General features: G+C 41.8%; 1 protein-coding gene across 5 annotated transcripts in view; it reads left to right on the top strand.

Annotated features, from left to right (window-relative positions):
* Pld5 (phospholipase D family member 5) overlaps nt 1-25,524 on the top strand; it is a 307,810-nt gene that overhangs the window by 40,697 nt on the left and 241,589 nt on the right. The window contains exon 1 of one of the 5 annotated variants that reach the window (XM_034520958.2): nt 18,991-19,329. The exons of 3 other annotated variants lie outside the window; for them this stretch is intronic. Coding sequence is in view for 1 of the 2 variants with exons in the window: in XM_034520957.2 (XP_034376848.1) it covers nt 19,327-19,329 (3 nt within the window). In the remaining variant the exon portion in view is untranslated. Of the gene's footprint in view, nt 1-18,990; nt 19,330-25,524 lie in introns of those variants that run through there. One more of the 5 variants, XM_034520957.2, reaches the window with a different exon arrangement.

The raw sequence follows: 25,524 nt of genomic DNA, 5'->3' as shown, positions 1-25,524 counted from the left end.
AAAACACTCTTTAAGGCCTAGATGATCCCAAAATTGTGTATCCATGTTTTAAAGGATGCACTAAGGCGTTCCGTCCATCCATGGACTCTGTACCTGGAAGCCCTATGTTCCGGATGTATGTATTAGATAAAATGGAGACTGTGAGCTAGGAAGGCAAGATATTTCACTCTTGTTTTTTTTTTTTTATTTCAAAATGTTATTTGGCTGTTTATGTTTAGCCTAACAGACTCACGGAAGTAGGACATATTAAAGGGGTGCACCAGTAGCCTTCTTGCCATTCACTTTTTACTCTCTTGTAGGCAAATGAGAGAAGATGGGGTCCTCAAGAGAATAACAGAGAGAAGATGGGGTCCTCAGGAGAGTTACTGAGACAAGATGGAGTCCTCTTCCACAGATGATAGAAAGAGGAAAGAAAAACCCTAGAAAATGATCATTGATTTTTTTTCACCTGAAATAATTACTTGTATTCTGCAACAGAAAAATGTCACAAAAAAAGAAAAAAAAAAGTCACGAGCTGTAACAAAGAGATTTGTAGGTTAAGGACAGGAGCAGCAAAGTCCACAGGATCTTTCTTTCTCTGTCTCTCTCTCTCTCTCTCTCTCTCTCTCTCTCTCTCTCTCTCTCTCTCTCTCTCTCTCTCTCTCTCTCTCTGCCACTCTGGGCTATGGAGTCTAAGTAGGAATCTCAGGCTGGCTGCATGTCAGTTACAAAGATTTTTTTTTTATCAATGTAAGATTATGGATATACACTGTTTTGTTTAGGAATATAATTAGTAATACATCCTATCTATTTTCTCCCTGTTCAAAATTATGACCATTTTCAAGTTATCTCTTAAAATGACAACCTATCTACAATTTATAAAATAACCATAACCAGACACCCAAACCCAAGGGATTGAGATGATGACATCTCCATAAGAGTGATGAGAAATTCTTTAAAGGGGTGGGGAGGGGTAGGAAAATTAGAAAAAAAAAGTGGTTAGACTTAAGAAAGTTGGCTTTAGCATCTGCTATCCAGTCTCTGTATGCTTAGAAGGCTCAGGACTTGACTGAAGTTTTGACTGGATCTGTCTGAAAAGCTAGATGAAGCAAATCCATGGGGAATTAGCAGCAATCCCTGAAGCTGTTCTAGAAGCAAGTCTCTGAACAGCATCAAAAAGCAAGAGGCTGGAACAGTAGGTCAGTTCAGCATCTTGGACAATGAATTTTGCCAAAGGTGTACATTCTGTAATATATGAATCTCATAATCAAAATCTTAGTACCATTAAGATATTTGTATGGATTGTGCAAGATAACAAATCAGTTAAGGATGAATTTTGTTCCTTCTTTGAGCCAGGTAAAAGACATCTTTTTATGAGTTAATTTAATCAATAACCAATTATAATAAATCTCTATTTGTGCCATATAAAAAGGGGCACAAAGAATCTTAACCAACAAGAATCCACAACTAACAAGTTTTATTGTCTAATTTTAGCTTAAGTTTTGGCTAGAGACATTTTCAGGTCTAGGCCAGTTACTGGGCTGTCCCTAAGTCGAGGAATCAGCAGATCAAGTAAGTCCTGTTTGAGTTTTTTCGAATTTTTCTTTTCAGTACCCAAAATCTTCAGGGGTTCTTCCCCTGTCATATCTGATCCATATCACTCTGGAAAGGGAAGGAGAGTGTTTGCTAGCCACAGGAAGGATTAGAAGTGTCCAGTGAGCTATCCAAGGCATTTTAAAATTATCTGGTGTGTGTGTGTGTGTGTTTGTGTGTTATTCAAGAATTCAGAAGGCTCTGGTGGGTGGCTGGGAGCGCAACCTGCCAGGAGCACAAAGCAGTTAGCCAAAACTACCGTCACACACACACATGCACATTTTAAAAACTCCAAATACCAATTTCTAAGAAGACTTTAGAACAATTTATATTCAGATATGCCCTAACTTTTGACATTGTCATATATAAGGTTCACACTTGAGAACCCTAAAATCAAGTCACCAAAACAAAATTGCAAAATAATAATAATAATTAGTTTAAAAATCTCATAATATTTTAAGTGAGCATATGGTTTTGCATTGGACCATGCTCTTAGCTGTCCTCAGCTGCAAATCAGACATGTCAAAATTAGTGTAGCCTGGTACTTGAAAGCATTGAACTGGTTGCCCCTATCTCACTATCTCTGTGACCTCTGAGGATATTACTGATACACCAGTTTTCCTATCCATGGAAAGGAGTAAGTAGCACTGCCTTACAAGGTTCTTGTAGTGAGATTGAACTAGAATGCACACACCTTCGGAAACAGGTACATTGTAGCATAAAAGAAGTTTTATGGTCTCCCCTTGCCTAGATTTTCACACTCAGTAGTTTTTGTGAACTGTAACCTAACCTGAGTAACAAAATACTAAGTAGCAAATCCCACAAATAAAGGACTTCTGAGTTTAAAACAATTTTCATTATAGTATGCTATTGTAATTTTTTTGCATTATATTACCGGGGGTTGTGATTCTTATTACCAGTGGTTGTTAATCTCTAGGTGTAAACAGCATCACCACGGTTGTCAACAGGGAAGGGTTGTCAATTCCTATATCATTCTTGGTCTGGTAATCCTCCATCAGCTAGTTTTCTGCCACTAGAGTAAAAAGCCAGATGCATGCCCCTTTGAAACCACAGGAATTAGGCTTTAATTGTAGTTTTGGCGGTGTCAAAGCACGAGATAGGCAACCCCATAGGTTTGTTCTTGGAGAGTGTGTGGTAATCTTGGTTCTTACAGCTGGAGCACAGAGAGGAGAATCGGGATCCTCCACCTTCAGAGGACACAACCCCTCAACCAAACAGCTTCTATAGGACCTTACCTCTGAAAGGTCTTCTACAACACCTCAAGTTAAACATCATTGTGGGTACCAAACCTTCAAGGACAGTGAATGTTGCAGGAATGTTAGTTATTTTTTTTTTAATGGTACCCAAGTGACCTTCAGGGGGCACACATGATTCTACTATGAAACGTTAGGGATGTGGAGGGCTGTTCTGGAACAGTGTGTATGGTGACATTCCATTTAGTAAAATAAAATTATATTTAAAGGTCTCCAAGTGACTGCATGGAAGCAGCAGCGGAGATGGAGGCGGGAAGCTATGTAAATAATTAAGTAAGACTAGCAGGATAGGAAATAAGGGGAAAGGGAAACCCTACATCTCACTGTCCAAATCTCTACGCTACTTTCATTTTCTGTAAGACTCTGTCACTTCTGCTGTGAGGAAGTCAACAGAATTTACCATCCTGGCAAGAACGTCATGAGCGTGTTATATAACCTATGAAGGGTTCATCTAAGCTCAGTGCTGGATTATCTGGCAGTTGCTGGCATAGCTGAAAATGAATGTATTCAAAATTTGGTTCCGTTAGAGTCTACGAGTGCGTAAAGCAGTGAATTAGTAAAAACTCTACCATTTGGGAACGCGACTTGTTTTGAAACTCAAAATTCTTTGGCTAAGTTAAAAGACCTTGTTTTGAAAATAACAGATTTTCGTTTCCTCTCTAATTTTATGACTCTTGGCAATGCAACCTGTGTTTTGCCGTGGAATGTTAGAGGAGGGAATGAGTGCAGACAGACACTGAGGATTTCAGTTTTCTTCTTGTTGTTGTTGTTTCGAAATAAATCCACATTTAAGGCTGCCTACATATCATGGTGCTATGAAATATAGGGTACTGCTGAGAAAGGGACCTCAGGAAGTGTGGAAGGGGCTTTCCTGGGAATTCTGAACTTCAGTTCCATGACCAATTCACACATAGACTCAAATAGCTCGAGAACTCTGCTACATGGGATATTTACAAGCAGGTTTCCTGGGATGCTTGGGAACCCGGTATTCCCGAGGACAGACAGCGACGCCCGTGCACGCACGCCACCTGGTGGGCACTCATAGCAACTTCACAGTGGGCCGACTTGGTTGCAGCTTGCCGTTTCAGAGGGTGATGACCTTGTATTTGTATCCACAACTCTGAGGGATCCTTACATGACAAAGAGATGGCTGAGGTAACTGGTAAACGACTGTATGTTATCAATAAAGAAAATTTCCATGGGAAGTCTAAGAGAAGGACCTTGTTTTTGTTGTTGTGTTATTGCATTTGTCCTAGAAGAGCAAAGAACGTTTCAGCAGTCAAAAATATTTATTTTTAAAATCTTATTTTTAGTTAACAAATGATAATTGCACATACTTATGGAATACAGGATAATACTTTGATGCCTGTTTCTACAGTTAAATGTGTAAATTAAAAGGATTGATAGAATAAACCCACCACCAGAGTCCTGGGGTTCACACTTGGAATCTCAGCTACTCTTTCCTCAGAGCTGAGACAGGAGGATGGCGTGGGTCTGTGATCAACCCAGGCAGCATGACAAGACAACTCCAAACAGATAAAAAAAAAAAAAAAACATTTCTGAATTGATATTCCTATGCTTGTTATTACGGAAGAATATTTTAAATACACTCTTTCTGCATGTTTGCAATCTGTGTTAGTAGAGTTAGCAGGAGCTGCGCTGTGCACTCAGTCTCCAAGGCTCGCCTTCTAACTGAACCAGTACATCCTTTGTTTGTTAGCTCCCTGTTACGCTGTCCTTTCCAATAATCCCATCCTCCTTAAAATGGATGCTAATCTTACTTTTATGAGTTTGACTCCTTCAGAGTCCAGAAGTAAGTGGGACCATACGGTATTTGTCTCTCTGTGCCTGAAGTCCTTCATTTAGCCTATTATCCTCAGGGTTTACCCACAAATTTCTTAATAACAGGTGTGTGTGTGTGTGTGTGTGTGTGTGTGTGTGTGTGTGTGTGTGTAGTGTGTATTGCTTAGACTCAGACCCTTACATCTGATGGGGCCCATGCACTACCCACTAGGCTACTGTTCTTTCTTTAGAGGCTAAATTACATTCCACTAAATAAATACATGTTTCATGGTTTCCTTATCTTAAACGAATCTCCTTTGAACCTATCCATAGTCTCATGTGATTCCTAATTTCCTTTCAATCACTACTATTATTTGGGTTAATATCTTTAAGGTAAGTTTTTCTGTTTGGAAGTTCAACTCAATAAATTTCACAAATTATCTTGTATTGACATCAGGTACTACTTTGGTACCTAGAATATGTTAGAGAATAAAACAGAGTAAGAGACAACTCCTACTCACAATGTTTTCACTCTAAGAAGGGAGTGTAAGCAACATATTACTCTTAACAAGGGGATATAAGCAATCTATTGCATTAGAAAAAAAGCACACAGTGGGGGAAAATAAAATCGGAATGGGTAAAGGAGAATCAGAATTAATGTAATACATGGACAGTTTGTAGTACAAAATGGGTCAGTCAGGATAAGCCTCTTTGACAAGGGGAGATTTGAGCAAAGACTTGAAAGAGATGCAAGAATTAACTGAGAGATTTCTCAAGAAGAAAGGCATCCAGGGTAGTTTCTGTATTTCTGATCTGTAGGAGGCAACCAGGGCTGCTTTGGAGAAAACAAATCAAAGAATAAAAGAATAACAAAGTAGAAGCACCCAGGTGGAAACTGGATCCCACCATTATGGGCGGGACTTGGGACTGTCCTCAAAACTTTAGCTCTTACCCTTAAGAAGGATGGGAAGCCACCCCAAGGTTCAAATTGGCCACTGCCTGAGCCAAGTTGTTCCCAGTGCTGAGAAGTCATCAGAAGAAAAATGAAAGAGAGTGACCAGGAGTGTGTTGTAGTCACCTAAAGAAGAGAAATAGCCAATGCTGTTTAGTCATGTCTTGTACAACAAGATAAAAAGGTGAAGTGACCAGTTCTGGCTGTGTCCTGAAATTAAAGGCAGAATTCTGACAGATTCAGAACATCAGGTAAAGAAGTCTTTTCTAAATTATTATTGTTGTTGTTGTTGTTGTTGTTATTATCATTATCATTATCACTATTATTGAAGTGAGACTTGCATAATTTAAAAAGTGCTTTTGGGGAGGTGTTTTTTATTTGTTTGTTTGTTTGTTTGTTTGTTTGTGAGACAGCATTCCTCTGTGTATCTTTGGTTATCTCAATGTCCTGGAACTCACTTTGCAGACTAAGCTGGCCTCAAATTCAGAGATCCGTTTGCCTCTGCCTCCCAAGTGCTAGGATTAAAGGCACAAACTGCCCAACTAAAAGTGCATAATTTTAAAGCATATGATTCAGTGGCATCTACACTTGCACAAAAAGTCAGTTATTTTTCTTGATTCACTTGGCATTAGATTGGTGTTGCTAAAACAAATACCTTAAATTATGCCCACAAATATAACTGAAAATCTTACTCAGATTTATGCATAAGCAGACCCCCTTTTCAACTCATCAGATTTGAGGGTTTGTGTGTGTGTGTGTGTGTGTGTGTGTACCTGTATTGTGTGTGATGTATATATTGAGTGTATGTATGAATGTGTGGTATATAGTGTGTACTCTATATCAGTGTGGTATATGTATGTGTATACATACCTACATGGTATGTGTATTATGTGGTATTTATGAGATTAGCTGTAGATAAATATGTAGTGTGTGTGTACGTGTCTGTGTGTGTGTGCACGCACGTGAATGTGTTATTACATGTGTGGAGATCAGAAGACAGCTTGCAGGAGTTGGTTCTCACCTTCACTATGTGTGAGCCAAGGATGAAATTCAGGTAAGGTTTAGTGGAAGTTTCTTTACCCACCAAGTCACCTCACCAGCCCCAAGGTCCTCATTTTAAAGGTTGGAAACAAGTTCTACCATGTTGCCAACAAAGCAGAAGCCAACTAACACACCCATCCTACAGGTGGCCAGTTTCCTCGGGCATCTTCAAACAAATGCTCTCACTTAAAAGCATCAGTATGCTGTAGGCCGTGAGGCCCATGTGCTGGCCTGTACACAGGCTGTGAAGATGTTTCTGCCTTCTCAGATTTCACAAATTCTTAAAGTCCTGCAGAACTTTTGTGCCTAACAGAACATCCTGAGGTGATGTTTGAGTTCTGAAAGAGCATTGTCCAGCACAGCTCCACCCCGGGATCAACTAAGGTCTTGTGACTCAGACCATGTGACTTAAGGGACTGAGTTTTAAGTTTTATTAATCACAGTTAATCTATACTTGAGTTTAGATGGCCTCACACAGGAACTAGCTATAAAGCCTTGTCTGGCTGGGCGGTGATGGCACACGCCTTTAAGCCCAGCACTTGGGAGGCAGAGGCAGGCGGATTTCTGAGTTCGAGGCCAGCCTGGTCTACAGAGTGAGTTCCAGGACAGCCAGGGCTACACAGAGAAACCCTGTCTCGAAAAACAAAACAAAAACAAAACAAAACAAAACAAAAAAGCCTTGCCTGGAGGTCCCTGTGTAATTCTCATTCCTGCAGAGACTCAGCCTGGAGTCACTGACTTGTTCAACAAAACCAAGATACACTTTTGACGAAACAATAGGTAAGAAGAAAAGAGAGCAAGTCTACCCAGCAAGGGTGGGGCCATGACAAAATTTCATGTCTAAATAGATGAAATTTAACATTCAGGTTGGTACAGCCTTAAACAGAATATTTCCAGCCCAGTCTCCAGCCTATAAAAGCATCCCTTTAGCAGCCTAGAAGGCCAGTGCAAATTTAGAATTCCTATACTACTAGAGTTCTACCTCAGAACAGTCTGAGGGCATCTGTCCTCTGACCACACACATGTACCTTGGCCCTGTGTAGCCTGGAAAGAATGAACTTAACAAAGCTGGCGCTCAGGGACCGTCTTAGGGTAGCTCCTGAACCTCTTATGAGGTGACATTTTCTGCCCCATAGATGTAGTAGTGGCACTGATGTGAACATAGGGCACAAAGTTACATGGAACTGCCACAGGATATGCACTCGTATAGTGATCTGAGGACCAGCTCCCATGGGGACAACCACTATGATCTAATCAATGCCATTTGGGATTCTGTGTGAGCACTCACGTCATTGCCTACTAATTAAGGGATAATCTCTGTGTGTGTATGTGTGTGTGTGTGTGTGTGTGTGTGTGTGTTGGAATGTTTGCTTTGTTTGTTTGTTTTCTAAATGGGCATGTGTTGAATTCCTCTGAGGCAAATTATAAGTAGTCTATTGGCTGCTGCTTTGAGTGCGCTGAAGAGCTGAAGCAAGGGGCAGGTACCAATGTGACTTTGAACAAAGGTTATTAAGTAGAGTTTGCTTCATTAATTAAATTGCTCATTCGCTGTCACTGAATGTCCTCAAAGTGTGGACACTTTGGAAGACTTTGTGCGCTTGGATTAATCATTTATGCCTAAGGAATCAGTGAGTAGAAGATTAATTACAGACTGCTTTTAATCCATGTTTTTTAAAAAAAAGATTAGTCCAATGAATTCCATTGGATTGCAGTTATTAGTTTAAGAAAATCAGGCGTAAAGTGTATCTGGATTATAATTTAAATAAAATCTTTCAAGTGATTTGTGCATTCTGGTGTAAAAGTAGACAGAAGAGGATTAACAATGGTCACACTTTTTGCACACATGAATGTATCTGTTGGAGGACAACTGATGAAGCTTTACGTTTTATTTTGTCTGAGCTAAGGCCTCATGGAGCCCAGGCTAGCCTCCAACTCAGTATGCAGCCAAGGCTAGTGTTGAACTCTTGATCTTACTACTCCTGCCTCGCAAGTGCTGGGTTTGCAAACATGTGGTATCACACCTAGCTCTGTAGTGTGTGTTGAAGAACAAATGTATCACTTTTGTTGTTGTTTTGACTGTAGGCATGCATGCCAGGGTTGCCACTCTTAGTAAAAAACCATTCTCTTAGTGGACATGCAGCCGTTACACGTTACAGCTCCCTCTTGTGGAGGAAAGGGCTGGGTATACAGAAGATTGGTTCTGAGTGCAACTGAAAATGACTACTGGGACTGGGGTGGCCTCAGAGACTGTTTATGTGTAATGCACATTTTCCCCCCTGAACAGAAGACTCCTTGTTTTCTGGAGGACTCAGTTTCCAAAGCACTGTGGTACATGACTGCAACTTCCTGGCCAGCAGTTTGCATTGCTGCCTTAGCTTCTTCCCTATTGTGGTTGGGTTAGAAACCATCCTGTTTAATTTTGTATCTCAGAAATGATAAACTAATTTATGCCAATGTGAATATTTTCCTGAAATGCTGAAATGTAACCCCACATCACTCTGTTCATACATGGGAATGCTGGCAACTTTCCAGTGGTTTTAGGAAGTGATTCTCTTCCTCCTCCTCCTCCTCCTCCTCCTCCTCCTCCTCCTCCTCCTCCTCCTCCTCCTCCCCCTCCCCCTCCTTCTTCCCTGTCTCCTCTTCCTCCTTTTAATCCTTTCCTCTTTTTCCTCTGCCTCCTCCTCTTCCTTCTTCTCCTCTTCCTCCTTTTCCTCCTCCTCCTCCTCCTCCTCCTCCTCCTCCTCCTCCTCCTCCTCCTCTTCCCAGCTCTGACCTATTCTGTCTCTCTTAGCATTTATTAGGTTCATTGAAAGAGAAACTCTTAATCCCAGCACTTGTGAAGCAGAGGCAGGTGGATTTCTGAGTTCGAGGCCAGCCTGGTCTACAGAGTGAGCTCCAGGACAGCCAGGGATACAGAGAGAAACCCTGTCTCGAAAAACAAAACAAACAGAAAGAAAGAAAGAAAGAAAGAAAGAAAGAAAGAAAGAAAGAAAGAAAGACCTTTGAAATCATACTAAGAACTGAGAGGCACCCCTTTGTGCTCCATGCCTCTCCATGCTCCATGATTCCTTGACTTATGTGATTTGAGAGCACCCCTTTGTGCTCCATGCCTCTCCATGCTCCATGATTCCTTGACTCATGTGATTTGAGAGCACCCCTTTGTTTTCCATGCCTCTCCATGCTCCATGATTCCTTGACTCATGTGATTTGAGAGCACTCTTTTGCCTGGGTGATAACTCTGTAGTCACTGGTCCATGAAGGCTCTCTAGCCAGACACCTTGGGTTGTCTGTGTTGATAAAACTGGGAAGAAATGCATGAGTCTAAATATATGGGATAGGGGATTGAAACTGGAGACAAGAGAGGCCAGCAGGAAAAAAAAGAAATAGTCCAGGCTTTCTCTAGGGAGCAGGGTGCATGGATGTTAGGTTGCTGGTTAGGAGTAACTGAAAGTTTCTGTTCTTCATTTCTTCTACATTTTCACCAATGAGAGAGGCCTGGTTTGAGTGGGTGTCACCACAAACTTAGAAGGGTCCAAAGTTGTGACTATGTGTTAAAATATGTAGTAGTACATTCTCCATCAATACCTGTTCAACACTCTAAGATATTGAACAGGTGAATTATGAGTATTCCATGGGGAGAGGTAATCATTTTCATGTTAGGCTACTCAGATACATTTTAAACACCTTTTAAAGGTGTAATAAAGTTTTTGTTAAAAAGATAAGACCTGACCATCAGAAAACATTAAATGAAATAGGTGCTACTAATGTACACGTTGTCTTTGTTCAGATGCCAGATGCTGTCAGTTAGGTGAATCACAGGCAATGATCACTTATTGCTCACAGTGCTGGAAGCTGGGCAGTTGAAGATGAAGGCCCTGGCAGCTTAGGCTTATAGTGAGGGAAGACTTGGTCTCTACTTCTTAGAGGCAGTTCATACCTTCTAAGAAGTGTGTGTGCTCACGGCCAGAGGAGCAAGTAGACTCCCTCCGGACTCTTGTATAAGGGCACATGTCCTCGTCATCTCCCATGGTCCCACCTACTCCTCCTCTGAATACCTTTAAAATGGAGTGTTGAGGAGGAAGGCAAAAGGCAGACACCATGCCTGGTGAGGGTCGTCCCTCCCTCGCACCTTTCACACTCCCAGTAGTTCTCCCTGGGTCCTTTACACTGTTGATGTTAGGCATTTCACTATTCCAGGTGGGTGTTCCATCTGTTAAAATGTGTGCAGGGCTGTGGTTTCAGGGCTGCAGAGAAAAGACTGGCCTCTTGGATATCCACATTCATTTTAATGAAAATATACAAATTTCTCATTTATAGAAAGTTTCACATGTTTTTCCACTTCTCTCTGCAAACATTTAAATTTTTTCTTACTGTTGATGTCTGGGACTCAGACACTGAGATGACTCTAACAAAATCAGGTGAAGAAGTCTAAAAATTTTGAAGAACACAAGTGCTCATCTATTTTTAAAATCAGTAAAATCACTCTCCGGATCCCTGTGGCTGGAGCAGACACCCAGCCAGTCTGCTTCCGAGTGGAAACCATATCCTGATACATCCCAAAGAGGCCACTAACCTCAGAGAGGCAGGTAAGATCAGCTGCCCACTGCCCTATGCCCCAGAACCACAACTGGGAGCAGGAAGCTCGAAGGATCCACCAGACACCCAAACCCCGCCCCTGTGGAATGCCACTCCCCTTCCACCCCTCTCCAGATCTGTTGCTTCTCTATCCGACCAGCAGACAGGAACGACACAACTCGGAGTTCTTCTCAATGCAGTTTATTCAGGATCCTTAACCATTCTCTCTTTCTCAAAACCCCTCTCTCCTCTCTCTCTCTCTGGAAGCCCTTCTGTCCTCTCTTTCTAGAAGTTCTTCTGTCCTCTCCTCTTTCTGGATGCCCTTCTGTCCTCTCCTCTCTCTGGATGCCTTTCTGTCCTCTCCTCTCTCTGGATGTCCTTCTGTCCTCTCCTCTCTCTGGATGCCTTTCTGTCTTTTCCTCTCTCTGGATGCCCTTCTGTCCTCTCCTCTCTCTGGATGCCCTTCTGTTCCAGCCCCTTAACAGCCATCCTTTTTATACCCCTGCCTGTTCCAATCAGCACCTGCCATGTGGGCATGCCTCATTGGTGCACCTCAAACAGCCCGATCCTGCATGGTAGTGAGTCTGCACAGTAGTTCTGCAGTTGTGGCTCAGTTAGGGAAAAGCGTGCGGGGTGCAAACCGCCAAGAAGCAGCGCTCGAGTGCACCCGCTCCTCACAATTTTGCACCAAGAAGAGGCGCTTGAGCGCACCTGCTCCTCACAATTCCCCCTTATTTATTAATTTTGGCAGAGAGTGCCTGTCTTAGGTTGCCCCTTTCAAGCAACACTCCTTACCCATCATGGGGAGTCAAACAGCTTTGGGTTGGTCCCTGTCTTAGGTTGGTGCCCAAGGAGTCTTACCCATCATTGACTACCTCTCTAGCATGCCAAGCCACACTTGGGGAGACTGTCCGTCTCCACTGCTGCAAATGCTTGTTCTGAGATGTTTTCTGTTGGGCTTTCATCTGACACATGCACCAGAAGGCAAGGCAACTGATATGAACCAAGCACATAGCAACCTCCCTGATTCCCACTCACTCCTTGATGTGGGACATTGTTTGAGGAGTCCAGCTGGTTAATTCAGAGGCCAGGGAGGCATCCACTCTGGTAACAATGGACTGTCATAATTCTCTTGATCAATTTTCTGTAAGAAACTGAGAAAGGCTTTTGAAAAGATTATTAGCATGGCTTATAAAAGAAATACTGAGCTTTCAAAGGTGAGACTTCCATAATAAAAACTAGCATTGCTCCTTATCGCTGGTAGCATCCACATCAGCAGAAGAGTCTTTCTTAGCATCTCCATTCCTGTCTTTTTACTGTATAACTCTAGTAAGTCTTTCTGGAACCCAAATTGGCTGATGCTGATCCTGAGGAAACACACAAACAGACCCTCTCGCCCACACCAATACTGGGTCAGGGCCACTCCATTTTCCTGTCAATATGTCCTTCCACATTACCATGCCTTTATGGGTAGCATCAGGATCAGCATGGCGATCAGCTGCAGACCGTCCCTGCTTATCCAGAGTCAAAAAATTTAGGGTAAAGAGGGCTATAGCCACTCTCTCTCTCTAGGCTTGCGGCCAAAGTCTATTCTCCCTCTTTGTTTAAGAAGACATTCCTTTAGGGTGCAGTGTGCCTGTTCAGCAATGCCCTGCCCCTGAGGATTATAAGGCAAACCATGGTTAAGGTGAACTCCCATGGTCTTACAAAAGGACACAAAGAAAGTAGAGGTGTACACCGGTCCATTATCTGTCTTTAAACATTTAGGCATGCCCCAGGCTCCCCAGGCTTCAAAACAATGAGCAATGACATGGCAAGCCTTCTCCCCAGAATGCAGGGAGGCAAACATAATTCCAGAAGCAGTATCTATAGATACATGAATATATTTTAATCTTCCAAACTCAGGGAAATGGGTGACATCCATTTGCCATAAATGTAGGGGGCATAGGCCTCAGGGATTAACCCCAATTCCCATCTTGGGTAATAATGGGGCAGAAGCTTGACAAGCTTTCACTATATCTCTAGCATCAGCACGAGAAATGCCAAAGCAAGATGATAGGGTTTTAGAATTTACATGAAACTGGCTATGAAAGTATCTTGCTAACTCCAGGGAATCATAGAGCACAAAATTTGCAACATTAAAACAGGTCTTTGAAGCTTTATCAACAATATCATTTCCTTCAGTCAATGAACCAGGTAAACAATTATGGGCACGAATATGTTGAATAAAAAAGGGTTGTTCCCTATTCCAAATAAGAAATTGCAATTGGGTAAGTAACTCTCCTATGGTGGACTTTAGGCTTATTTTACCTACAATTTCCAATTGTTTAATAGCATTTACTACATACTGACTATCAGATATCAAATTAAAGGAACGAGAAAATCATTCAAAAATCTTTATCACAATCTGTAATTCTATAACTTGAGGGGACGCTGGAGGAAATTGGATGGTTACAGGCAATGATCCTGCAACCAAAAACGCTCCACATCCTGTCTTAGAACCATCTGTAAAAATAGTAGGGCAATTTAACAAAGGCTTTCTATGGGTGATCCGTGGAAAGACCACAGGATGAGCATTAATCAATTGTAATATAAGGTCTTTTGGAAAATGACTATCCATTGTCCCATTAAAAGTACATCTCAAAATTGCCCAATCATCCACAGTGGCTGTCAATACTTCGAGTTGAGTGGCTGTATATGGTACAATTAGGCTTGTAGGTTGAATGCCAAAGTGTTGAACACTCTGATGAATTCTGAGCATGGCTAATTGGGCTACTGCAGTTGGATAATGAGTGAGTGTCTGAGCAGGAGAAACTTTTGGATGCACCCAAAGTAAAGGGGCCCTTTGCCATAATACTCCTGTAGGCTGATATTCAGTTGGCAATATGCATAATGTAATATCCTGGGATTCATCTCTACACCTCAAGGCTGCATCTTGTATGCCCCTTTCTACTAATGTTAATGCCACTCTAGCTTCATTAGTTAAATGTCTAGGGGAGTTGAGGTCCGAATCACCTGGTAAAATATTATATAATGGCTGTAGCTGCCTATTGGATAAGCGAAGGTACAGTCTTACCCATTGTTTATCTCCCAATAATCTTTGAAAGTCATTCAATGTCCACAGGACATCTGTACAAATATGAATCTTTTGGGGAACTATCTATTCGGCTGATATCCTAGTTCCCAAGTACTCAACAATACTACCCTTTTGTACCTTTTCTGGGGCTATGACTAATTGTTTTGTCTTTAGACTGGATAAAACAAAATTGTAGGCATCATCAAGCATTTGTTCTGTAAACCATCTATCATTCTGCAGTCTAAAACTAGTGAGACTTCCAAACTACAACAGTCTGACTTAACAACGTATTAATAATGAACACATGACCTGAACTTTCACTCTCTTGCTTGATGCAATGTTTGTCTTAAAAGTTAAGAAATCAAGTATTAGAAGCACAAGGGCCTTTTATTTTTAATGCAATTAAAAAAGAAATCCCTTAAATACTGTGTGTTGTTCTTATTCAAGGGCTAGGCTAGTACCAAAGTTTACTGAAAATTAAGAGGGGTGCATCAATTCACTACACTTTCTTAAGCCAATTTAAAAACACCCAAACTTTTGCTGACCTCGTTCCTTCGATAGATACTAATAGAGGGGGGAAAAAGAAACAAAGATGGTTTCATACTCCTGGAAAAACTTCTGTGGTTGGTATCGAGTGCCTTTTACTCCCGTGACTAGTACCCCTCGTTCCTTGGCTGTCTTAAAGTCCTTTCCCAAAACTGAAACCTTATCCACGGCCTGTAAGAACTTTTCCTTTTGCTTTTTACTTGTCCCAAAACTGAGAACTTATACTTTCGCTTTCAACTCGTGGGAACTTATATTGTCTCCTATCCGAGAACTTAACTTGTCCTACTTGCCTGGGAACTTTATAGTCTCTGAACCGAGAGCTTTCTTTTGTCCCACTTACCTGGGAATTTACCAGCTAACTGCCCTGACTGCATTGAGTTCTGAACTCTCCCCATACAGGCCACCACTTGGCGCTTCTCTATCTGACCAGCAGACAGGATCCTTAACCATTCTCTCTCAAAACCCCTCTCTCCTATCTCTCTCTCTGGAAGCTCTTCTGTCCTCTCCTCTCTCTGGATGCCCTTCTGTCCTCTCCTCTCTCTGGATGCCCTTCTGTCCTCTCCTCTCTCTGGATGTCAAAACAACCCTGAGATAACACCTCACACCAGTCAGAATGGCTAAGATCAAAAACTCAGGTGATAGTAGATGCTGTCGAGGATGTGGAGAAAGAGGAACACTCCTCCATTGTTGGTGGGATTGCAAGCTGGTATAACCACTCTGGAAATCAGTCTGGCAGTTCCTCAGAAAATTGGACATAGCATTACCTGAGGACCCAGCTATAGCACTCCTGGGCATATACCCAGAAGATGCTCCAACATATAACAAGGACATGTGCTCCACTATGTTCATAGCAGCCTTATTTATAATAGCCAGAAGCTGGAAAGAACCCAGATGTCCTTCAACAGAGGAATGGATACAAAAAAATGTGGTACATTTACACAATGGAGTATTACTCAGCTATTAAAAATAATGAATTTGAGAAATTCTTAGGTAAATGGATGGAACTAGAAAATATCATCCTGAGTGAGTTAACCCAATCACAAAAGAACACACATAGTATTTAATCACTGATAAATGGATATTAGCCCCAACGCTTGAAACAGCCAAGATTCAACTCACAGACCACATTGAAGCTCATGAAGAAGGAAGACCAAGTGTGGGTGCCTTGGTCCTACTTAGAATGAGTAACGAAATACTCAAGGGAGCAAATATGGAGACAAAGTGTGGGACAGAAACTGAAGGAGGGGCTGTCTGGAGACCATTCCCCCTGGGTATTCATCCCATGTGCAGTCACCAAAGGTAGATGCTGATGTGGATGTCAGGAATTGCATGCTGACAAGAGCATGATATAGCTGTCTTTTTAGAGGTTTGCAAGAGTCTGTCATATTTAGAGGCAGATGCTCACAGCTAACCACTGATCTGATCAAGGGTTTCCCAATGGAGAAGTTAGAGAGAAGACTGAAAAAGCTGAAAGGGTTTGTGGCCCCATGGGGAGAGCAACAATACCAACCAACCAGAGCTACCCAGGTTTTAAACCACCAGCCTGGGAGCACATAGGGAGGGACCCATAGCTCCAGCTGTACATGTAGGGGAGAATGGCCTTGTTGGGCATAGGTGGGAGAGGAGATCCTTGGTCCCATGAAGGCTGAACACTGATTGAGGGGGAATTCAAGGGTGGGTAGGTGGGAATGAGTGATAGGTGGGGGCACATCCTCATAGAAGCAGGAGGAGGGGCGATGGGATTAGGAGGTTCCTGGGTGGTGAGGGGAATTAGTAAGGGGATAAAATTTGAAATGTAAATATAATATCCAAAAAGAAAAAAATAAATCAGTAAAATCCTATTTCTCTTTCTTTTTTTTTTTTTTAAAAAAAAAAAGGCAAATGATTGCATGGAAATATTTTTCCATCGTGTCATCGGAAAAAAAATGAATGGCCTCTTTCTTATGAAAAAAAAAAAAGGTGCCAATACACTGCATGAACATTTCTTAGTCATACAGAGCACTGATCCTAAATCTACTCATGTTTCTGTGGGGCTCTGACAAAGCCACAGGGACAGTACACACTGAGAATTAATGCACATTCTGTCTTCAATCTGTCATTTGGGGATGGGGAAGGGAGATGGCAAAGACTGTGCTGGTAGAGCAATGATGTCTATGGGGACAGTTGTTCAAAACCATCCCTGGTGGAGAGCACCAGGTAACAAAGCCAGGTAGCAAGACTAAGCACAGTATTTCAAGGGGGCTGTGAAGAGTTCTTTGCAATTAAATATAAGGAACCTGTAGGGGTGTGGAAGAAGTTTCAAGGAGTGCCTTTGTGTAGAATCTTAAACAGCACAAAGAATAATCGTGATGTGTGTTAGTTACCAGTAAGGATTAAATCCAAGAATTTTAAACAGAATCCAGGGTGCAGGAGAGAATAATTATTAAGCATGTAGGAGGTCCCTCGAACACAACAAAAGTAACCTGAGATTAAATGCATGATTGCTAGACCTGTGCCTCTCACACTGGTGGGACAAGTTGTCGTGATTGCAGTCATCAGAGAGGTTGTCCAGAAGATGGAAAGTATAGTGCTGCCTTTGAATAACCGATAGAAGAAAAGACAGTGTTTCCCTAATGGTGTGTTGTGGGCTTCCATTGTCTGCAAGAACAAAGGTTAGTGGAAAGGGGAAGATAAGGAAGAGTTGAGGCTGTGTACCCATGTGTCCTCAAGAAGGGGATTAAGTTATATCTCAAAGTAGGCAGTGTGGGTCATCCCAGCTTGGGAACAAATATCTGACCTCCCAGAACTGAGTGGCACTTTGCAGGTGTTATGAGCATCCAGGATGTGTCTAGAATACAAGCACCAAGCTATATCTTGTCCATATACTATCTTCTCTGGGTACCATATTTGCCCTCTCTGCCAGGTTATCTGTTCTGAATGACTGGCTGCCCACAAGAAGCAGAAATCTGAGAGATTGTCCCAGAGTGTTGAGTTAGCTATGTCTAAATGCTATCCAGACTGATAAATGCCACAGAGACTTCTACAGGCTCAGATTCCTTGGTCATTGCATGAATTTCAGTCCTTGGCTTAATCAGTTCTGAGACATGAGCTTAACTGTGCTGGAACTTTCACCTGCTCTTTCTAGATCTAACTAGAAGTGTGTTTCCTACCTCTGTTCACCTGTGTGTGATGTATGTGTGGATGTCAGTGAGCTGACTCATGCAGGTGCATGGAGAAGTCAGACTTCGACCAGTTTTCTACCCTACGTGTTTGAGACATGGTTAGACTGGCTGACTAGCTGGCTCCATGTGACTCTGCTTCTCAGTTCTGGTATTATAGGTCCATGTTACTGTGTCTGGGTTTTTTATGTGAGTGCTGGATTTGAACTCAGGTCCTTATTCTCACATAGTAAGCACCTTATGCACTGTCATCTCCCCAGATGCCAAATATTACCTCTTTGAAAAGTGGAAACACAATTATGGGAGGAATTCAGGGTAAGCTGAGAGTATTCCTCTAGTAAATAGTTATAATGATATAAATTCTGTGCCGGGAGTGATGAACGTGGTTAGCTACCCTGTTAGAACTTACAAAAGGCTGAGGCAGGTGAGTGATTTGAGCATCAGTACAGCTTTTTACTTACATATACTGCTCCTCATGAGCTGAATTTTGGTGGGGAACCATCACTGTGTAGTGATTGAACCCTTAATAGTAGTGTAGTGTAGACATGAAATATTCAGACAGTAAAACACAGTCAACACATAGGGAAAGGAAAGAGCCCATTAGCTTGTTGTGACAGGACAAGAGGAATGCCTTTTAGGAAAGAAAGCCTTGCATTTGAAGAAGTTCGAGTTTATTCTGGAAGGTAGGCAATCTCCACGGAGAACTTTTCTTCCCACCTCTCCAAATCAGACAGCCTCACAGAATGAATTAGTCTGGTTTTTGCATAAACTCCAGAGGCTGTAGCCACAGAGTGCTTTGCAGCCCAGTTCCTCTGCCTTGCTCTCTGTCTAGGTAGGTTTCTCCTTTTCTCTGATTTAGGAAGCAGTCTTTTTTTCTTTTTCTTTTTTTTCTTTTTCTTTTTTTTTCCCCCTCAGGTTGATTTGATGGCATGTGGCCATCTACACATTGAGTGCCTGCATCTTCCATCTCCAGGGTCAGTGTGAGCCTGTGCTGTAATTTCACTCCAGGAAGCTGCACGGCTGTTCTCAACTGAAGAGGAAAAGCCAAAGAAATGTGACTGAGCTCTGCAGCCCTCCGTGTTTGCTAAAATGCTAAATGAGGGGCCCGTGGTTTTCAGAGCATATTCCATGGGAAATGCGGAGCTCATGAGCTGCAGCCCTCTCCCTTCACGATTGGGCTGGCTGATTGCCAGAGCATCCAGGCCAGTGATTAAGGGACTGAAATATAATCGGTGGTGCTACGTTTGCACCACCACATGAGACCTGCTCTGCCTTGGAAAGCTCCAGTGGCCGTGGGAAGCAGCAGCTGGGGGCAGCTAAGACTCTGCGAGGCAGGAGGATCTCATCGCAATGGTAAGGCTCTTGGGAGTTTTCTGCAGACCTCATTTGTAACCTGGGGAAGGAGGATTAGTGGGTGTTGGCAACCATGGCTATTGGTAGCCTGAGAGTGAGCAGTCTTGAGCTCTGAGACACAGTCAGGTATCACTAGAGGATAAAGGACACCCTTCACGCCAAAGCCTGATTTTTTTTCTTAAATGACACCTTCATGCTAGGGGTAATAGGTAACTGTGCCTTGTAATGAATAATAATTAATAAGAAGCACTTGCTGGCCTTTGTCAGGAAAGGACATTTCCGTGGTGACCTGGAATTTCAGCCCTCTCTTAAGACTGTGTCTGAGTACACTTTTCCTCTGAAAATAGCTCTAATTTCCATGTGACTCTTCAAAGAACTGATGGGTTGTCTTCTCGATGTTTTCATGGGGGCACAGGCTCTTTGTACTAAACCAGCTTTCTTTTCTGCCTCCTGAGTTGTCAGAGTTCTGTGTGCCTTGCACTCTCCTGCAGATATGCCACAGTCCTGGAGAAAACTTCTAAGTGGTTTTCTCTTTCAAAACTGTTGGCAGGTGACAGCAACAGGAGCTCAAGAGGTCAAGGAAAGCTTTGTGTGAAGTTGGTTCAATTCACTCCAGCCATTGCCAGAGTGAAGTGCACCTTACCATAGATACGGTCTTGGAATTCTCAGGGGACGTGACAAGAGGCTATTCCATGGTCTCAGTTGCCTTTGTGGCTTTTTTAACTACTTCCCTAGTCATTGTCATCCCTGACACAGGAGGGACAAAGTAGAAAAATTTATATTAAGTGAAGACTTTGTTTCCTCTGAAGAATGAAAGGGTGAAGGATGTTGGTAACCACAAAATTATATAACATTTAAAAGAAAACAAAAACTACAATTACACAGGAGGGGTGCCTGAAATATACTTATCTGACTGCACAGCTGATGTGTGGGAAATCATTATTCTGTGTCTAATGCAGATGAATGGAGAGACTTCTGATGGAGTGAGGGGATTTTTAGATGCCTGTCTGTCTTTCCAATTATTCTGAAAAAGAGAAAACTGAAAAGCAGACTTCCAGGGATACCTCCCTTCCTTTGCTGAATCCCTGCTGGGCCCTGAGTGTCTCCTAAGGGAAATACAGCAGCAAGGCCAAGGTCAAGGTCTCCACTCTCTTGTGATCATCATCTGCTGCCATTCATTCTTGTGAACATTTTAGCAGCTTCTTCAACCTGTTGAGAAAAATAAACCTCATCCCTTTCTCCCCAGCTATGAGGATGGGAAAAACAACCACAAAACAAAACCAGCATTCTCAGCCTGAACCTGAAATGAGACTCTTTGTGTTCTGATGCGTTTTGCTTGAATTCTTGAAGCATCATGATTTTCCTTTCTTCTTTCTTCTGAGAACATTCCTTTGGGGATTACCAAGGACCAGGCTGAACTGTTGCCAGTGCTCTGCTGTACATACTAGGCATAGTCACAGGCATAAACACAAGGCCAGTGTTTTACAGTTCAGACATGAGACGAGGAAGAAGTCAGGGGCTAAGGTTGTTGAATTGTTATAGTAAACTTGTAGCATGGAGGAATGCAGGTCCTTAAGGACAGCCGACTTCACCTTAGAAGTGAAGGAAAGTATAGTAGGGATGGTAAATTCAAGATGCTTGCATCTAGTCATCCTCCGGGTGTGGTGATTAATTGCTATTAAGAAGTTGGAAAAAAATTCCTGAGTTATACCTGGTCTGAATGGGCTCTTCTTAATGACAGACTCCAAAATAGAAAGTGCTTACCGGGAAGACATTGTAAGCAGTAATTCCACTTCTAGACTAAAAACTATGAGTTGGAGGTGAGGCAGTCTTTGATTGGAAGGGAAAATTAGTTCCTCATGAAGGTTTTTTTTTTTTTTTTCCACAAGGGAAGAAAAGCAATCAGGCTTCTCACCATCCAAACCTGATCAGGTTTCCTATTTCCCAGAGAGAAGACATTGCTTAGAATGTTCTCCTTGACCTCATTAGAAACGGGAGCCTGTTGGGGCTTGCTGTGTGTTATAACAAATAACCAGTCCCTCCAGGACTCTGTCCTCTGATTCTTCTTTTTTTTTTTTTTTTAATTTGTTTTATTTAGAAACATAAAGGGCATGTGAATAATGAAAGCCAACCTGCACGGTTGCAAACAGTTTAAAGTTATTTCAAAGCAACAGAAATGTGTGGATACTTCCAGACAGTAGTTTACAAAAATGTACTTAGTAGTTTGGTTTTTTTTTTTTTTTATCTTTGTCTTGAAGTATATATTTTAGAATTGTTCATACTTGCATTGATGGATGGCACACTGAAGTGCTTTTGTATAGACACACAGCTAACTATTCCTTGATTTTATAGTGTGTGTGTGTGTGTGTGTGTTTGTGTGTGTGTGTGTGTGTGTGTGTGTGTGTTTATGTGGACTTGTACACCTGTGTGTGCATGTGTAAGGCCAGGGATTGACATCGATTGTCTCTGTTAGTCTCTTTCCACCTTTTGCTGCTGCTGTTGTTGTTGTTGCTGTTGTTGTTATTCTTTTGAGACTGGGATTCCTACTGACCCTAGAGCTCACCGATTAGTTAGACTGGCTGGTCAGTGAGTGCCAAGTACCCACCTTCCTTCCATGCCTCAGCACTGGGAGATTCAAATGCACATACAGGGCATTCACACTGCGTCTCCATGCTTGCATGGCTATCACTTTACAAATGGAACCGTCTCCTTATACCAGAAGCCCTACTCAGCACACCGTCTTGCAAGCTTATAGGAGGAGAGCCAGACCTAGACAGGCTCATGGCAGGAAGTTATGGAACCCTCTGAGACAGTCTCAACATTCAATTCCCTAGATTTCTTCTCCTATGTTCTCAGTGTCACCTATTTGAGTTTTTTGTCATTTGTTTGGTTTGGGTCATATAATGAAATAGCTTACAAAAAACAAAACAGGCTAATTTTGTAAAGAAAGAATGCTTATTTAGCCCCCAATCTGGAGGTTAAATGTTGGGATCAGCTCATGTCTGCTACGGACTTCCTGGTGGACAAGATGGTGGCAGAAATGAGTATGAGAGTGAAGTTGCCAGGCAGGAAGGTTGAGAGCTATTATTGTCAGTCTCAGCTTTTATAGTAAGTTGATGTTTTGAGATCTAAGTCAAGGGTCCTACAAGAACTACCTTGATCCCTTAAGGCTCTCGGAGACCTAAAGACTTCCTTCCAGGCCTCATTTCCTTAGGTGCTACCCTGATAATCCAACACACAAAGTATTTTGTGACATACTGGGTTAGATCTATTGGAAGTGTCCTTCAATCGGGACTGCTAGGAGACATGAGAAGGAAACCGAAGCAGGCTATGTCATAAAGGAGACATTTGTCCACACTGGCCACTGGTCAGAGCCCAGTGTGAAAAATGGCAAAGATTGGCATGTGAAGCAAGTAGCACAAGAAGTGTGAAGGAAGGGCCCCTTGTAATTCATCCATCGCTGGTTAGGGTCTCTGCCTTAGTCTCTTCAGATTATTATAACAAAATATTTCAAAATATTACAAAATTTCTTAGCCTTCCATGGGCCACAAGTCTAACGTCACATCTCCTGTATCTTTAGTGTCTGGTGACACTTCATAGATAATCTGTTCTGGCCTTGTCCCCATAGGGTGGAAGAGACTAGCTTGTTCTCTGGGCTTCTGTGTAATTGTACCCATCTCATTTATATAGCAGGTTCTATAGGGCCTCATTGCCTCCCAAATATCCACCTTATGTTATTAGCAAGCTACAAGTCAGGATTCAGTGAAAGATGATTGGTGGAAAAAGAAATATTCAGATTAAGGGCAGTGTCTTTTGAATAGAAGGTTCTGTGTGTGGTTCATTAATAAAATTAAAAATATAAGTATAGGAAGAAAAATATAAGCATATACTTCTATGTATCATATAGTTATATCACATCATATCTAGATATATCTATACATGGTATATATTATTTTGTTTATTGTACCATAGATAACAGGCAATAGAAGACATATCATATAGTTAAATATGTATATTGAAATTGTGAAATATATATACCTCTGCTTTCTGTCATTACTCATGTATGAGTACTCACACATAATATGAAGCCAGTCCTATAGATTTTTACCCAAAGTCTAATGAAGTGTCTTGAAGTGATTTGGTATTTACTTCAACAGTGTAGTGTGTTCTGGGAGGATGCTGTAGGTTGAAAGTATGAACTAGCATTTTGATTATGTTTCCAGTCACAGAATGTGGATGAGAGGAACAGAGGAATACAGAACACTGTTCACACATCCACAGGTTGTAGGTTTAGGGACTGGTGTGTAGAGGACAAATTGAATATGGCTAGCTATTAGTGGTGACTGCAGTGCTGTCTCCTTAGTCACTTGAAGCCACATGGGTGATGAATGAAAGATGAGAAGGACAACGAGTGTCTACAGAAGACCTTGTCCCCAGCCCCAAACCAAGGCACGTACAAGAAAAGTATGCATGGCCTCAATTACATGGACAAGCTGCTGACTGTTGGGGAAGGAGAACTGAATATGTTGTTTGGCTCTGAGTTTCTTCTTAAAGATCGTGCCAAAAGCATTAAAAATTATAGCACACATGCCAATGCTATATTGAGAGCAAATGTCTCTCTTATTTATTTTTTGTAGTATTTTAGGAAGGGCCCGCTCATAAAGCTGAAAATAAACAAATTGGAACTTGACTCATCTTGTCATCCTATAGAACCACTGCATGGACACTGATGGCCCACTGTGGAGACTGCATCAGTCCCATGAGGTCATGAGGCAAAAAATTCTATATGTGGAGTACTGGAGAAAATGTCACTGACCTAGTTAATGACTACAATGCTTTTGTCTGATGTTGGGTGTAAAAATCACTATGATAGACACAAGGCTTTGAAAGACATGAAGTAGCTGGTAGTTAGAGTTTAAATAGGCTTGATGAGTGAAATCTCTAAGGAGATGCTGGTAGCATTTGTCCCCATCCTTGACTGCAGCTGAAATGTCTTTCTCTAAATATGAGCACAACAGTAGCATGCAGGCTTCCGGGATCCTTTAGCTTAAGCTCACACTGCCATCCTCTCTCCTGTCCTTACTCTTTGCTTGCTTGAATTCTCTTCACTGGTTGACCCCCTCAGGCTCCCGTTAGTGTTTATTGTACATCACCTTGATTAAGTACTTAAGTAGATGAATAACTGTCCCAATTTATACCCTATTGTTATATGTAAGACTCCTCCAATTTTTATTTGTAGGTTATGAATATTCTTTACAAAACTGTTTGCAACTTAATTATAATACCAATGAAGAAAAACCAATACTCATTTATCCAACCTAACACTTGTAAGAGCTGCCTGTTTAAGTTGTGTGCAAATGCATTAACAAATAATGAATTAATTTTTTAAGGCACAGAAAATTAAATGCTACACAAAAAATTGATTTTGCTGCACTCAGGACTGTATACATTTCTCCCTGCCTGTCTTCTTAATTTGTTTGGCATGCTGATTTACTTAATCAGGGTTCTTTTGAGTAAAGTGATCTGTTAAGCTAACATCAGAACTGAAAAATGTGCATAAATCATAAATGTACAGATCATATGTTTGCAAATTAAGCTCAGAGAATATGCTATCACTGGCTCCTGGAAGCCGTGGTGCAGCTGCTCACAATCCCCTTTATCACCCTCAAGTTCAAGTTGACTTATTTCTGAGCTGTACATGCACTTCTTTGTTTTAACTTTTAAAAGTAAGTGAATGGTCTCATTGCTTAAAATCCTGTTGGGGAATGCTGTTTGTGCAGGGACAGAGGTGAGGAGTGAGCTTCCCACAACACTGACAGTGCTAGAGCTGGGAGCATGGATATACATCTTCTACAAAGAAAAACTCATACAAACACTTTTCATGGGGACTATGCTGTTTAGAGTAAGCTCTTGGGGTTCTCTGGAATGGACTGAACTACAACACCCTGTATATTCCCTGGAGGCCAAGGCCAGGCCACACTTTATGCCCCAGGATATGGGTTCTGGGCCCATCAGAGAGTCTCTAAGCAGTCAGCAGGAAGGCCCTTCCCTTTTGCTTGAAAGGGAGAACTGAGCTTGTAAAAGTACCAGGGACTTTTAAATAGAAGAGATAAATTATATATTACAAAGACTAAAGTATGTCACAAGTTAATTTCTGCATATCTTTATGAGAACTCAGAAATAATTTAATAGCCT

The sequence above is a fragment of the Arvicanthis niloticus genome, chromosome 16 (assembly GCF_011762505.2).
Source record: "Arvicanthis niloticus isolate mArvNil1 chromosome 16, mArvNil1.pat.X, whole genome shotgun sequence".
Classification (NCBI taxonomy): Eukaryota; Metazoa; Chordata; class Mammalia; order Rodentia; family Muridae; genus Arvicanthis; species Arvicanthis niloticus.
Note: the sequence above shows the minus strand (reverse complement) of the source record. Positions and strands in the feature narration are given on the sequence as shown.